A 17,155-nucleotide genomic window follows, 5' to 3' on the forward strand; every position below is an offset into this window, starting at 1 on the left:
TTTAAACGGTGAGGTATCAAAACGAAACAAGAAATGAACATTAGATATGATTTTAAAACAAATGAAAGTTTAAGTACTAAAAGGAAACAAAATTGATGATTTAAGTGCTAAATATGTAGTTCAGCATTATTAGAATTCACACATTAACGGCACTATTCAATTGGAGGCTGAGAATGTACCATGATTATTATTATTTCAATTTTCTAAAATAAAAAAAATATATGATGTTAGCATGATTCGAAAAGCAGGATAGAAATCTCTAATCATTTAATTTTCCTTGTAAGAAAATTATTTGCGTGGCCACTCTTCGTCTGGTTTTCATTTGAATGAGGCCACGGATGATTCATTTAATATTTGCTTGTGTAATAATATAAACTAGGACAAGGATATGATATAAATAACACCTAGCCTCCTTGACAAGTGTATATATCAATATAAAAATGGAGTTTTCATTCAAAACGACATTATTTTGAAATGTAAGAAACGTTTTCGAAATGATATAGTTTTGAAAAGTTAAATGGTTTATTCCTCATTTCACTCATTTTTTTGTCTGAGTTGTTTTCTTGTCTCGATCTAGCTCGACCGTCACTCATTGATTAAAATTCATCTTTATGAAGCCAATTAAGAAAATGTAAATACAGGTGATGGAGAGAACAAGACAATAAATTCGTGGGGGTGGGGGTGGGGGTGGGGGTGGCCGGTGGGGGGCAATACTCCAAGTTGATCACGGCGCTGAAATGGGAACATAGACGCGCACTCATTAGGTCATTTTTCCAGGTAATGGATGAATTGTACGTGTGTTCTTCAGGACGGAAATGTGTGTTGTTTTCTATATTTGCCTGTCATTTTCTTTTATAAAGCCATACCAATAGCGTGCCTCACAAAAGCAGAATACGGTCACATGGTCATCCTATATTTCACAAGTTTAACAAAAAAATCCTGGGTAAAACAAATGTGGTCCAACTATTATATTTAAATTTTAAAACCTATTCTTTACCTATTTTTATGATTGTTTATTTGATATTATTTATGCTTATATTTAGAGTTTAAGATTCAAGAACGATAATTTGATCCGATTTATGAACACATTTAACCACGACGACCTTTATTATTTATGAACACAGAAATCCAAGGATTTTAAGGTAGGAAAAGTCCATCGTACTCTCTTGAAAAACAATTGGTTCTCAACCTTCCCCACAAACCAGCTGTTTTTTTAATGGTAAAGGTACAGATGAAAAATCCCATTTATTTCACGTTGTAATTCATCTCTATTTCAATACAAGGCTCACAGGTACTTCCATGGTTATCCCCCCTCTTCTCCAGAAAGGAAAGAAGCCCCTTTCTATTGTTTGAATTCCCTTCTTGCATGATGACCAATGTACTAGACTGGCCCGAACCTATAGTCCGGGTTCAATCCTTGTCCGAAAGAGGCTTACCGGCGATTCCTGATAGATACGTGAAGCCGCTTTCGGATAGGCCGGTCATAAACCAGCCCGAAAGTTGTGCCGTCAACATTCCGCTCATCGATCTTACCGGTTTATCCGATGGCGAAATCAGGCTTTCTCCAACGACGATGGACCGAATTTTCTCGGCGTGTCGGGAGTGGGGTTTTTTCCAAGTCGTGAACCATGGAGTTAGCCCCGGTTTGATGGACCGAGCTCGAGAGACATGGCGGAGCTTCTTCCATTTGCCTATGGAGAGTAAGCAAGCTTATGCTAACTCACCCAAGACTTATGAAGGCTATGGCAGCAGATTAGGGATTGAAAAAGGTGCCATTCTTGATTGGAGTGATTACTATTATCTTCACTATCTTCCTTCAACTCTCAAAGACTACAAAAAATGGCCAGCTTCTCCGGATTCTTGCAGGTAAACTCTTTTTTTTTTTTTTTGAGCTTGTTCGGAAATAAGAATTCTACATTCTATAAATAGATCGACATAAAATTCGAGTCAATTCAAATTCGAGCGTATGAATACAATTTTGAATGGTTTTGATGAAAGTAGGGAGGTAATTGATGAATATGGGAAGGAATTGGTGAAGCTAGGTGGGAGAATAATGAAGGTCTTGTCTGTAAACCTTGGGCTGAAAGAAGACCGACTTCAAAATGCATTTGGAGGGGACAACTTAGGGGCATGTTTAAGGGTTAACTTTTATCCCAAGTGTCCACAACCTGATCTTACGCTCGGCTTATCGTCGCACTCGGATCCCGGTGGCCTGACAATTCTCTTAGCAGACCATCAAGTTCCCGGACTTCAAGTTCAGAAAAATGGTCGGTGGATCACTATCAAACCTGCTCCACATGCATTTATCGTTAACATCGGTGATCAAATTCAGGTGATTCTTTTCTTGGAATCTTCTCTCTAAATTATCCTAATAAAATCGAATTTATTTAAAAAAATCGGTCATTTTTTTATTTTCTGTTCCTTTAAAAACAGACAAAGTGGATAGACATGATGAATTTAAGCAAAGAAATGACACCGAACTTTTAATATTCTACTATGTTCAAATTTCACCTGCATTTTCCACGTGATACAATAGTAGAATTATGTGATACCATGGCATTATGGTACGCGGTACAATAGTAAAATGTTAATCGTCGAAAGATTAAAAAAAAGGGTTAAATTTGAAAATTATCATAGAGAAAATAAAGGTCAAGATTAAAATAATAAAATTAACAAATTGAATGATAACTTTTTTATAATGTCGACGTTGATTATTTATATCTGTTAATAAAATTATTAAATGATTAATTTATCGAATATATTGAGATATATTCAAAAGTGATTTTACAGGTGCTAAGCAATGCAAATTACAAGAGTGTGGAGCATAGAGTGATAGTAAATTCGGGGATGGAAAGGGTATCATTGGCATTCTTCTACAACCCAAAGAGTGATATACCGATCAAACCGGTGGAAGAATTGGTTTCGGAAGATAAACCGGCCCTCTATCCACCAATGACATTCGGTGAATACCGGCTCTTCATTAGGTTAAGGGGCCCCAAAGGTAAATCCCAAGTGGAGTCCCTAAAGTCTCCTGAATGTCAGTAGAACTATTACATTCTCTATTATTAGTAGTACTACTAAAGATCTCATTTCTTATTAAATTAGAAAAATTGGAAGATTGATCGATCAATTTAAAACTTTAAAAAAATAACTTAATCGATCAGTCTTAAATTTTAATCGAATAATTAATTGATGCAATATTAATCAGTTCGGTTGATTAAGCCAACATCTTCTCATTTTTTTATTGTTTCTTTATAGATATGAGATACAATACTTATATTGATTATATACTATAGATTTATTTTAAATGTCACTTGTATACTAAATTATTAAATTATGAGTGAGTGATTTACCATGTTTAAAATGATTTTTTTAATTTAGTATTGTTTGGCAATATTATTTGGTTTATGACTGAAAACATATTGGTTTTTCGATTTTTAAAATATTAATCCATGATTTCGTATGGTTAAGAAAATATTTTAAAATTGAAATAGAGATGTTTCAAAAGAAACAAAATTTATAAACAATAACGTTAGGTAAATCTTTGTCTAAGTTGACGTGACATCTTTAATTCGTATTTTGAGACGTATACAGACTATGTGTATTATAGATTGCATCGGCAAACGAACCACAAAAAAATTAAGCTATTGAAAGACTATTGAGAATCACAAATCAGAGCTTAGCGTTGTAAGTAACTATCCACGAACGTAAAATCGTGTATTCAAATCAGTATTAGTATCGTCAAATCTAACCATGAGAAAACATAAATAAAAGAAAAACCAAGTGATCGAGAAAAAAATGAAAAACATACCACAAAGGTAGATATAAACGTGCCACAAAGGTAGAATTGTTCTTATTAGGAAAACTAAAAAACAAGGTGAAAAAAGAACTGACGGTCGACAATCAGTATCAAAATCGATACCGTTATTAACTAAACAAAATTAAAAAAAGAAAAAAGTTGATATTATCTATAAAAAACGATATAAACTTAAAGGAAAAAAATAACAAAAAACATATATTAGCAGTTAGTTAAATATATTACAAACCTCTTAACTATAAACATTTTTAACTATACTTCTTATAAAGTAACTTAGATTTGGCACGAATTTTCTTGATTTGATCATTACTGAGTTGAACTCAAATTATTGAGTAAATTAAACTAGAGTATTATGATACTTGGCTAGTATAATTTTTTTTATAAATATGGTGTAACTACAATGTAGTATCTGTTTAAAGATAACTCTCAACCTTTCGATATTGAACGTTCACACCCCTAATATCTATAGTGCTCGAACCCGAGTCCTCATTAAACAATAACAATTCTTTTACTAGGGAGGCCACTTGATTCATGCTTTGACTAGTATAATTCTTAAATCTAATCAAACTATTTATATATATTTTTCAATTTCAAATTAAACTCAAGTCGATAATAATAATAATAATAATAATAATAGAAGGATCAAAATTGTAATTTGACTGATGGAGGAATAATAACTCTAATAAGACCCGTTCATTGATAAATTTAATATGCGATAATCATAAGATCTCAAAATTTGAGAGGAAAAAAAATTATTAACCTAAAAAATATTTTTCCCATTATACGTAGGTATGAAGAAAATTCAATGAAAAAAACTTAATTTTATATGTTTGAAATTTTTTATTTAACAAGAAACAATTAAATTTTTAATATTTGATAATTTCGTCTTATTCTAAAATATTTAAAAAGCCTCGTTTCAGAAAATAATATAGGACTTCTATTTTTTGGGACAGGAGGACTCTTGTACACATAATTTAATAATTTGACAACTTGAAGGCCCAATCAAAGAATTCAATTGCGTGAGAACGAAGTCGCACAGCGAAATTAGGGATTTGACATTTCCCTGGAAAACGAATCTTGACATTTGGAAAACCAACACTGGTTCATGGTTTGATATTTTTCTTTAAATATTTGAGAGTAAATGAAATTTAAAGAAAGTGGACGAGAAAGAGAGCTTTCAGCGTCAAAAGCGATAAGGAACATGTGGCCCTCTGTTTCGGAAACAAGTTCTCTTTACAGTCACCCTGCACTCAATCTTCCTAGTCAATTCTCACGTGCATAAACATTATTTTTCTATGTTTATTCAAAAGTTCACGTGGACAAAATAATGCAGCCAAATGACCGCATACAATCTCAATATTTAAATTTGTTTTTTTATAATCGTATTAACATTAGTTTGATAAAATTTAGAAAATATTTTTAAAAGCTCAAAATTATTTAGATTGAAAAACATGTGTATTTAGAGACCATATACGGTTTAAGCATCATCCTGAGTATTCCACTCGATTCCCGAACTTGAAAAATGGAAGACGATGAGTTAAAAAAAGTAATGATCTACTACACAGCCTATTGCATCATCCATTTCAGTATGTCACTACATGTCATTCATGTTACGTAAAATAATCTAAGATATCGGGGTTGCACAATTGAAGGAAGGATCTCAAGAACCTGAAGCTTTTACGGTGAACATCGGCAGCTACCGCCTGCCCTTTTTCTGGCACGATGGGCATTTGTAAACCTTAATCGTTTCAGCCTTGACTGGCGTTATCTTGATGCACTTTCCGTGGTACCACCGTTCACAGTTATCACAACCGATCCAAAACTCGTCTGAATTGTATCCTCCACCACAGCTCCCACAAAACGGATCCAAAATTCGAGTAAGTGAAAAGACAATAACTGTGTTAACAGTTGAATAACTTTGATAATTCATTATCGTGTTGATTGAGGGCTGTGAACACACCTTTTCGTCCGGGTATAATACTCTCAACAACTCTAATTTAGTGAGATTCATAAAACAAACATAAAGTTAGAGTTTTACTAGGATTCAAACTCCTAAAAATAGAAAAGAGTTTTACTAGGATTCAAACTCCTAAAAATAGGATATAGTTATACTAGGATTCAAACTCCTAAAAATAGGATTCAGAAACATTATAAATAGCCATTGTAACTCACTATTGTAACAGATGATTTACATACAAAATACAGAGGAAAACACGGAAAATACAAAGGCAAAACTATTGTAAACGATTCGAAAAGAAAATAAAAGGTAGCATTTTTTTACTTTTAATTCGGTCCCTTACATTTACGTTTTAATAATTATTATTTTTATTTAACTTTATTTATACGCACATTTCCCTTGTTACTCATTTTATTTAATTGTTTTGTTATTTTTTTCATGTAATATTTTTTTTTACATTTTATGCATTTTCTTTTTTACTTTAGTATATATATATTTTTTAGATTATATATATATATATATATATATATATATATATATATATATGTTAATTTTCATTATATGTTTTATTAATTTATATATATTTACTATTTTTTTTTTTTATTTATTTTATATATATAATATTATCATTTTGTTTATCTTATATTTATTTTATTTATTTTATTTTATATTTTCCCCTCTTGCATTTATTTATTTATTTACTGTGTATATATTATTCACCATTATTTTCTAGTATTTTATTTATTTCATTTGCTTTTATGGACTTTATTTTTATGTCTTTTATTTATTTATTTTTTCATTTCTTTATTTTTATTTAATTTACTTGTTATCGTTAATTTATTATTATTCTTTTCTTTGTCTTTCTTTTATTCGTTTTATTTTATCTTCTCCATTTCATCAGTTTTCTATTTTGTTAGTTTTTATTACCTTTTTTCTAACACGTTTGTTGACTTTTCTAAGAGTACGCTTTCAAATCAATCAATTGTAAGTAATTTGAATCGGGTCTGTTAAATTTTAATTTAAATTTCAAATTTTCGTAACTAAGACAACTGGCAAATTAATTGGTACCGAAAGGGCGGTTCAAGGGTGCTTATCCTTCCTTGACCGTAACCGACTCCTGAACCCAACACATTTCTGGTAAAAACGTAGATCATGTAAGATGGTGTTCGACCCACCTAAATTCGTTTTAAAGTGGTCGGTGGCAACTCCCAACCCAATTATTTCAAGTCGAATCCGAATTTCGGGGCCCAACCGAAAGACGGTTACGACAGCTTGGCGACTCTGCTGGGGACAGGTAAGTGAGTCAGGCTAAGGTAGTTTCTAGTTGTCTTTTTAACGAAAAGGGTAAATTTAAATTTTAAGATAACATTTCGATCCTTATTGCTTACTTTTGATTATATTTTCGAGTAAATAGTTGTACTAACCGTTTTCTAATGATTTCAGACTTCCAAACTTGTTTTTCACTTAAGGCTCTAAACCTGAGCTCTAAACCCTATTTAAGTAGGGGTGAAAGCGACGCCTTCGTGTGAATTTATTCACCGTACATGCCTAGCAAGTAGCCTTCGGGAATCATATACCTTATGTCTTTGTGTGAATTTATTCACCGCATAAACATAAGGGAATGTGTCCTCTCGAGTTTAACTTAGTCCACATAAGCTTGTAATAGGCTTAGGACTAAGGGTCTGGCAAGCCCAAGGGGGCACAGCAAGGAGAACTCGGGTACCTTTTTTTTAGAACCTAAACCAAGAGAGTACAGGGAATTAGAGCCTACCTTAAAACCTCATTTCCAAACCCTAGGCTGCTTTGATATTATTTCATGCTTTATTTCATATTCAAAGCATGTGAACTATAAATTTATGCGGTTATGACTTGTTCAAAATCAACTTGCGGGATAGAGATCATGTCCGGGTAGAAATCATGAGCATGTGGGGTATATATCATGCGGGGTAGGACTTTTATTTTCATGATTAATTTAATTATTTTTGTCTCACTAACTCTGTTCATTTTTGTTCTTTTTTATTTTATTTTCATCATTTGCATCATTCAAAAAAGGTGTTGATCCACCAAAACCGTGTTTGTTAAACATAAATAATTTGCATTAATGGACAAAGGGGTTGTAATACAAGAGATGAAAATGCATAGGACAGTCTACAAGACGACTATGTGTCACATTCAATCCAGAAGACGTGGTGCCCACAATTGAAGAGTATATTACTCTGCTGCATTATAAAGGACTCAGAATGAACCAGGTCAACATCAAGCACAATGAAAGTCTATCTTAGAAGAACTGACTGGTAGAGGTTGCAGGGGTAATATAAATGTTACTGATCTTAGGGGTCCTTTCAAATACAACAATGGCAAAATGATAGCTGAAATTGGAGACCATTGCTGACGAATTCAAGAAACAGACAAATGAATTTCACATAGTTCTTATCAATTGAGGGTTCCAATGACGTATTCGTTGAGAATATGTTCAACAGAAGATAAATGCCAGAGATGAAGTCATTCAAGACTTCTTGGACTAGTTCAAAAACCAACTCAATATTTGCACGGTTCATCCAGAGAAGCCGGAGCAGTTCGACAGGTTATTCAACCGATGACAAACGTAAGCAAAAGACTAGTCAACATGTCAGAAGCTGTCAGGATATTTTTGTCTCTTAAAAGATAAAACATTTTTGTCCCCAATAAGTATTCTTTATAATAACATACATGTTTTCGGATCAATGCCTCGAGCATTTCATGCATTTTTGAATCTACATTTCATTTTTAAGCATTTTCATAAACATGAAATTTCTTTATGGAGGATTCAATAAAGTGGTCCTAATCACGTGACACCACATAAAAGCGAGATTTTAACAATTAAAAAAACTGAAATCAATACAGTGGGAGCCTGATCAGCTGATTGTAGGACAAAGCCTGTCAGGATGATCTAAGAACAGAATCCCCATATCCTAAGGGCTACGATGTTGAAGCTGTGTGTAGTTACCACATAGGAAGCTTCAGATACTCCTCAAAGAACTATAAGGCACCGAAGCGCAAGATCCAAAACCTAATGGATTCAGGGGCATTGACAGTCGAAGAAGGGGACATTGCATATACCATTTGTACTTAGAGCATTGTTTTGTTTGAACACATCTTAGATCTTTCATATTTGCTTAATCTTTTAAACGATTGAATTTATGCTACTTTTTAAGGTGGAGCAATTGAACAAATTTTAATCTCTAGTTCTTCGAATATTAAATGAATTAAGAATTCTTTTAATTCTTTAAGAATTATAAATTTTTTACATATGGCAAGATTAGACCTTTCTTATCCTGTCTCAAACCCCAAAATAAAATTCCTTGATTCTTTACCCAAAATAACTCATGGTCATTACCAAAAAGACCAAATTTTGACATTACCTCCCTTTGAAATTTTTTAACAATGCATTTATCTTTTTGATACACCCATACCTTACTTTGAGTTAATAAAATCACACCATTGTCTTTTTAGACTCAAAATTGACATTTTTATACCATTAAAACCCAAGGCATTGAGTTGTTCATTTGAACATGAGCATTCTTCTAAGACACAACTTGGGGCATCTAGCAGGAAGCCTGAACATTGAGGCATGTTGGGGGAAAGAAAAAAAAAGAAGAATTCACTCGAAATAATTCTATCATGCATTAATTACACTGTTTTTATGTGAATAAAATTAATCCTGAAAATCTATCCCCGTGGGGATACCTCTTCTGTGAAAGTTTCCATGTATTAAATGATGAACGACTTTATTTCTTTACCCCTTCACAACAGGAGAAAATATATATCCCTTATGTCCCCTTTTGAGCCTTAATATTTTTCTTTTGATTCAACCCTAACCAAGGATCACCCTCCACACTGGGGGGTAAGGTGGAGAAAATCTGCTCGCATGAGTGAAGACATTGATTCAGATGAGATACCGAAAGGTGGACCAAATGCCAAGTGCGAAGATTCAATCAGAACAAAAAGGGAAAAAAGCAAAGAGAAAATAAAAAGAGAAAAAAACAAAGGAAAATTGAAGAAAAAAGAAGACAAGATGCATATGCAAAGATTCTCTCGATTCAAACGACGCATCGAGATTCAAACTATGAGATTGATCAAGCACAATCATTTCTGAATCACTGAACCACTTCACTCGAAGATCATAGAACATCAAATGAGATTGATCAATCACAATCATTTCTGAATCACTTCACTCGAAGATCATAGAGCATCAAGAGAGAGAGAGACATACGAGTAGATTCAAATTGAGCAAGATATGATTGAAGACATCAGAATGAATTGATCCTTGGTTCAATCACCTTTAAACACTTGTTTGGGTCTTTTATCCATTTCTTTCATAACCATGAACCATGACCTACGTTATGTGCCTTAAAAGTCCCTTCTAATCATACATGGATTTCTAAACAGAAGAGACTATCTTCAGATTTCATCCCGCCCATCAGGATTAATCTTTATTTGTAAAAAAATAGTGTAATTAATGTATGATGCAGAAACATAACAAGGGGGTTCAAGACATAAATTACGAATGATGTCTTGAAACCAAAGGAGGATTCAAGTTGAAAACCTGAAAAGGTAGCTCGAATACAAAAATTGGGCAACTGAGGCGATCGCACAAATTTCTTGATAAGGCATCGCACAATCCGAGCGTGACCATGAAAATTGGGAATCGGAGAACACTTCCAATAGAGGAGCATACAAGCTACCCCATCAAACCTTTGAGCATCAAATAAACAAAAATGTCAAACCTTTGAGCAAACACAATAACCCGAGACTTTTTTATCATTTCCTTACTTAACCATTTCCCAAAAATAGATTTGATCTTGGCACGTGTCAAATAGCTATAATTTATTGAAGAATTAACAATGTAATTAATTATTTGATATCCAATGAACTCTAGTTTTATGATCTGTCTCAATTGTAAAACCGTGAAAGGGGCAATATTTTTAAAACTTTTGATTAAACATTTTTCGAAACTCTTTTTTGATATTTTCAGAACTTTGAAAATAAAAGAGAAAGAAAAACATTTTTTTTTTCAAAACAAGACAATCTCTCTAGAGTGGATCTTGGTAAATGGCATGTGGCTCTCAAACACAAAGCTCATGCTTAGAATCAACGATGAAGCAAGAAATGAGGAACAATGAGGGCATCTTTGAAGATTCAACATCAGATGTTGGGGCATTTTTTGATATTTAACATCAAATGTTAGGGCATTTTTTGAGATTCAACATTGAATATTAGGGCATCTTTGGGAATTCAATATCCTGATATGAATTATCAGATCTTCCGAATGTCTTTCCTCCACGTCTAGGAACCAACAGACAAAAAATGAGATTCTGTCCGATGAATAAAACAAGAACTAATTCATTATGCATGCATTTTAGAGCATCATTTTTTTTCACATACATAATCTTTGAAGCTTTAGAGTCAAATTTCAACTTCAAGAGGAAAGATACTCGATTCAAAGCACATTCAGAAATTGATGGTGGTTGCTCAACTTCACAGCGAATGAGCAACTGTCTGTCGACAAATAACTTTTTAATTTCATTCAGAGTCAATTTCAACTTCACAGCGAAGGATATTGGACTCAAAACGACATAATTTACTCGAGAGTAGATTTCAACTTCACGACAAAAGATATCTAGCTCGAAGCCAAACTTCACAATAAAGGGGTCATCCACGGTTTCAACTTCATGGTGAAGAGAATCGTATCCACCTACAACATACAATACTTGGATTTCAACTTCACGACGAAGGATATCCAAGTCAAGGCTCAACTTCACGACGAAGGGGCCATCCGCGATTTCAACTCCACGACGGAGGATATTGTACCCACACATCCATGATTTCAACTCCACGACAGAGGATATCGTGCCATTTTGAGGCTCAACTTCACGATGAAGGGGCTCATCAGTTTCAGAGCCAATTTTAACATCACAACGAAGGATATTGGACTCGAGACAACACAAGTTCAACTTCACGGCGGAGGATATTGGACTCAGAACAATACAACTTACTTGGATTTCAACTTCATGACGAATAATATCCAATTTCTAGCTCAACTTCATGGCGAAGGGGCCACCAACGGTGTCAACTTCATGACAAAGAGAATCGTACACACAAGCAGCATCCATCTCCAGATTGGATTTCAACTTCACGGCGGAGGATATCAAACTCAGAGAAGGAGTGTCTGCCAACAAACTTTCCAGTTTCGAAGTCAATTTCAACTTCACAGCGAAGGATATTGGCCTTGAAACAACGTACTGGATTTCAACTTCACGATGAAGGATATCCAATTCCAAGGCTCAACTTCACAACGAAGTGGCCATCCACAGTTTCAACTTCACGACGAAGGGAATCGTGCTCACCATTGTCTCTCTTGAGAGAGTGTCCATTGAAAAAAAATCTTTGAATATCTTTTCCTTGAAAAAAATTTCGTCTTCCTTGAGACAGTTTCTTTTATAACTAAGTTTTGTCTCTCTTGAGATAGTTTTTTTTGAAACAAATTTTGTCCCTCTTGAGACAGTTTCTCTTGAAACACAAAAAAAAAACCCTCAAAATTGTTTCTCTTGAAGAAAAAAACTTTGAAAATGTTTCTCTTGAAACACAAAGCCTTCGAGTTCGATTACACTCAGCTTCGAGGGCACATCATTTGCAGTATAACTCAAGGCTAGAAGGGTTATCTGTCAACAAAGACCTTCAACTACTCTCAGCTCCAAGGCACATCATTTGCAGTATAACTCAAGGCAAGAAGGGTTATCAGTCATCAAAGACCTTCGAGTTCGATTACATTCAACTCAGAGGAAAATCAAATTTACAGCATAGCTCAAGGCAAGAAGGGCTATCTGCCAACAAAATTATCGAGTTCGATTCCATTCAGCTCGATGACAAATCAATCACACTACTTTCCGGTTGCAGTCGAAGTTTTCAAGTCGAGAAGAAGACCTGGGTTAGTCGTGCCTTAGTGACACGCAACCATTTTCAAACAACATAGCTTAAGTCAAGAAAAGCTATCTATCAACGAAGATTTCTGAGTTCGATTCCGATCCAAGAAGAAGACCGAAGGGTAACGAGAAGCCACATGCCGATTCGAATTCCGAACTACGACTTTAATTCCATATCATGAACTCGACTTCATGACGGAGTAGTCATCTGCAACTCAATTCGACAGGGAGTTATTGAAACATCAGAGTCAATTTTCAACTCCACCGAACGAAAAGTGTGTCTTTTAATCTTTGCCCTATCCCCGTTACACGACTATGGGAAAATAGGGGCAGCTGTCAACACACTTTTTCGTCAGGGTATAACACTCTCAACAACCCTGATTTAGTGGGATTCATAAAACAAACATAGCGTTAGAGTTTTACTAGGATTCAAACTCCTAAAAATATGACAGAGTTTTAATAGGATTCAAACTCTTAAAAATAGGATGAAGTTCTACTATGATTCAAACTCCTAAAAATTGGATCCAGAAGCATTATAAATAGTCATTGTAACTCACTATTGTAACAGAGGATTTACATACAAAATACAGAGGAAAGCACGGAAAATACAAAGGCAAAGCTATTATAAACGATTCGAAAAGGAAATAAAAGGTAGCATTTTTTTACTTTTGATTCGGTCCCTTACATTTACGTTTTAATTATTATTATTTTTATTTAACATTATTTATACGCACATTTCCCTTGTTACTCATTTTATTTAATTGTTTTGTTATTTTTTTTCATGTAATTTTTTTTTACATTTTATGCATTTTCTTTTTTACTTTAGTATATATATATATTTTTAGATTACATATATATATATATATATATGTTAATTTTCATTATATGTTTTATTAATTTATATATATTTACTATTTTTTATGTTTTTATATTTTATATATACATATTATCATTTCGTTTATCATATATTTATTTTATTTATTTAATTTTATTTTATATTTTTCCCCTCTTGCATTTATTTATTTATTTACTATGTATATATTATTTTCACCATTATTTTCTAGTATTTTATTTATTTCATTTGTTTTTATGGACTTTATTTTTATGTCTTTTATTTATTTATTTATTTTCTTTTCTTTTCGTTTCTTTATTTTTATTTAATTTACTTGTTATCGTTAATTTATTATTATTTTTTTCTTTGTCTTTCTTTTATTCATTTTATTTTATCTTCTCCATTTCATCAGTTTTCTATTTTGTTAGTTTTTATTACCTTTTTTTAACACATTTGTTGACTTTTCTAAGAGTACGATTTCAAATCAATCAATTGTAAGTAATTTGAATCGGGTCTGTTAAATTTTAATTTTAATTTCAAATTTTCGTAACTAAGACAACCAGCAAATTAATTGGTACCGAAAGAGCGGTTTATGGGTGCTAATCTTTCCTTGACCGTAACCGACTCCCGAACCCGACACATTTCTGGTAAAAACGCAAATCATGTAAGATGATGTTCGACCCACCTAAATTCGTTTTAAAGTGGTCGGTGGCGACTCCAACCCATTATTTCAAGTGAAGCCAATTCCGGGCCCAATCGAAGACGGTTACGACAAGGGCTATATAAATTCTGTCACCTTTGTGCCGTTTCGAGATTTGCTTCCACTCTCCACTGTGAGTTTCTCTTCACAGGCTTCCTTCCACTTGCAACTTCAAAGACGGTTGGAAGATCGTTCATCATGCATTCATGCTAAATAAGCGCTTCCTGTTGAGAGACACCCACGACACTCATGAATACTATGCTATAAGAAAACAATTCAGAAGAGAGGGATGGAGAGGGTGCAGAAGGCTAATCTCATAGAATTAGGAGTGTGTGCTTGGTCCCATGCGATTTTATCTAAAACGAAAAGTGAAATAAAATAACATTCGAAAAGGCATATCAAAAGTAGCAACATAATCACATCTGATACACAAGTCAGAGCCAGCACTAATTAACTGAGTAGAGATGAGATTAACATGTTAATGAAAACTTAAAATGGAAAATAGTAAGGGGTAGGCGGTTTTGTATTAAAAAACATATTGGTTTGCTAACTTGAAGGGGATCTTATATATCAAGTCAAAGAAGTCATATACCATAACTAATTATTTAGTGCAATAACCCAAAGCACATATCATAAGAACAATGTAGGACCAAAAGAAGAGAAATTGCAAAACTGAAGTGTAAGTCGAGAGAAAACATATGCCAGAACGACGTACCTCTCATTGCGATTAAGGCGAGTGCCAAAATAGAATGCCACAGAGAGCAACCAGCAATCACGATGCTCGGCAACCAGTGAAAGCCAGTTTTTACGATTCATCCCGTCTCTTGCAGAATTAATACCCAAAGCTGGCTTGGGAAGCTCTGATGGAACTTCCTCAACCGGTAAAGCTACCTCCCATCCCTCATTTGGGTATCCATACAAACATAAATTCTCATTGTCTGAGGAACAAACAAAACACTTCAATAACAATAACCAAAAGGCTGCAACCAATATCATGAATTTAATTTGAAGCCTATAAAAAGCACAGCTTGGACTTGGTGATCAACTACATTCAATATTGCATAAGAATAAATGTTCCTATTGCTAAAATACAAATCCTTTGCGATTCACCTTAAAAACAAGGCGAAGATAAACATTGAAAATCCAACAGACTACAAGTAGAAACCCTGAAACGGTTCAGGGAAAAATTCTAAGGAAAACATAAACATAGCTTCGAAATCGAACCGGTTCGACTCAATCACCTACAGACTACTCAGCTTAGTTCAAATTAAGCGTATCGGAAACAAAGAGAACGTCCATCTCAATTTTCTCGTCAACTTTCTAAGAAAAAAAAAACTGACCTGGATCGCAATGAGAGTAGAAGTCGTCTACATCTAATATAAACAAGGGCAAATCATACAAATTTAAAAGGAAAATAAAAAATTAAACAAAATAACAAATCGAAAGAATGAAAAATAGGGTTTAGAAAAATACGGGAATTTACCGTAAGTAAGAGCACGAACGATGGCAGAGCGTCGAGCGTTTTGGTCTCTGAAGATCTCTTCGATAGTGTGAACTGCGAGGACTAGAACAAGCCATTGTTTTTTCTAATAATTTCAAAATGTAATTTCTTTTATTTTGTTTCCGAAAAGCGCTTATTTTGGAGAAACCGGTGATCTGATTCAAAGACAAAAAGATTTGACTTTTGAGGATAAAATCTCGTAATTGGTTTGTATTCAAGTAGATAATAATCTCAATCCAAAACCCAAGTTTGTTGTTAAAATACACTAAACCAGAAACACTTTCGGCCATTATTGAACGTCTCCATGTTCTTGTCTAGTTTCAGACAAAGTGTTCATCTTATTCTCAGAAATGTCAAAACATTAAAAGAGAATAGTCTTCTATGGTATTTGTTTATAAATTTTTCTAACGAGATCTTACGAAGAAAATACTGAGTTCCGGACCAGGCACAACACCATCGGGATTAATCATATAAAAAGCTTCTGAATCCTTGGATCTGACCACCCTCTCGAATCTAGATCTCATATACGTCAATTCCCCGTGTTTCCTTGTCGTTGGGGCTAGAAAGCACACCGGCGCCCATCAAAACACCTCGGAGAAGCTGCATAACTGGAGCTCATCATCAGACAGTTGTTTCCTCCTGATAGAATACCCCATCTTCCTCCCATTGCAGAACACCGCCCACACGAACTCCTCCAGTACCTTCTTCTTATGCGTCTTGGTCTCTCTTTCCAACGCGATCCTCACTATGTGGGATGACATTTCCTTTTGAAGCAAGCTTGTGAGCATAGGTAGTTCGATGATGAACGCTGGTACGCTGTGGGGATCGTCTTGTATCGCTAAGCAGACCCTGCCTTTGAGATACCCGAAAATGGTACCTGTGGTGCACTGTCTTTCAGCAACGGCTGCCGTGGTCGGCCCAATAGCGCGACCATTTTGCAGCCAGAGGTTAGCATGGGGAAGAGCTTGAACATGCGCATAAGGCTGGCGTAAAGACAGTATGGCGACCGAATTGTCCATTTAGAAATATGTAGGCATATAAAACAACGGAACATTCATGTTGGTTCGTTTAATTTTAACCGAACAAATGAATGAACACGAACATAAACGTATAAAATTTTTTTTTCGTTCATTAAGGAATATAACATGTTCATGTTCGTTCATTTAAATGATAAACAAACACAAACAAACAAATTTAAACGAACGTAAACGGAAAAAAACGAACGAACACAATGAGCGAACATAAACGAACACAATAAATGAACGTAAACTAACATAAATGAACATAAACCACAAAAACAATAATCACATAAAATTCATTAGTATAAGTTGCAATTTCATAATTAATTTGTTTTTAATTGTTTTGGGTTTTTTATTGTATTTAAAA

At 34.0% G+C, this 17,155-nt stretch overlaps 1 protein-coding gene and 2 pseudogenes across 1 annotated transcript; 1 reads left to right on the forward strand and 2 right to left on the reverse strand.

The window, feature by feature from the left end:
- Window positions 1-1,266: 1,266 nt before the first annotated feature.
- On the forward strand, window positions 1,267-3,060 carry LOC120206262 (probable 2-oxoglutarate-dependent dioxygenase At5g05600). Its single transcript, XM_039205971.1, has 3 exons — window positions 1,267-1,866; window positions 2,002-2,332; window positions 2,791-3,060. Exons 1-3 carry the CDS (start codon window positions 1,367-1,369, stop codon window positions 3,043-3,045), a joined length of 1,086 nt encoding a protein of 361 aa, XP_039061902.1. The 5' UTR covers window positions 1,267-1,366; the 3' UTR covers window positions 3,046-3,060.
- A 2,355-nt stretch (window positions 3,061-5,415) lies between these two features.
- Window positions 5,416-15,846, reverse strand: LOC120206264 (annotated as a pseudogene).
- A 289-nt stretch (window positions 15,847-16,135) lies between these two features.
- Window positions 16,136-16,742, reverse strand: LOC120206265 (annotated as a pseudogene).
- Window positions 16,743-17,155: the final 413 nt, after the last annotated feature.

This window comes from Hibiscus syriacus, unplaced genomic scaffold (genome assembly GCF_006381635.1).
Source record: "Hibiscus syriacus cultivar Baekdansim isolate YM2019G1 unplaced genomic scaffold, ASM638163v2 tig00013565_pilon, whole genome shotgun sequence".
Lineage (NCBI taxonomy): Eukaryota > Viridiplantae > Streptophyta > Magnoliopsida > Malvales > Malvaceae > Hibiscus > Hibiscus syriacus.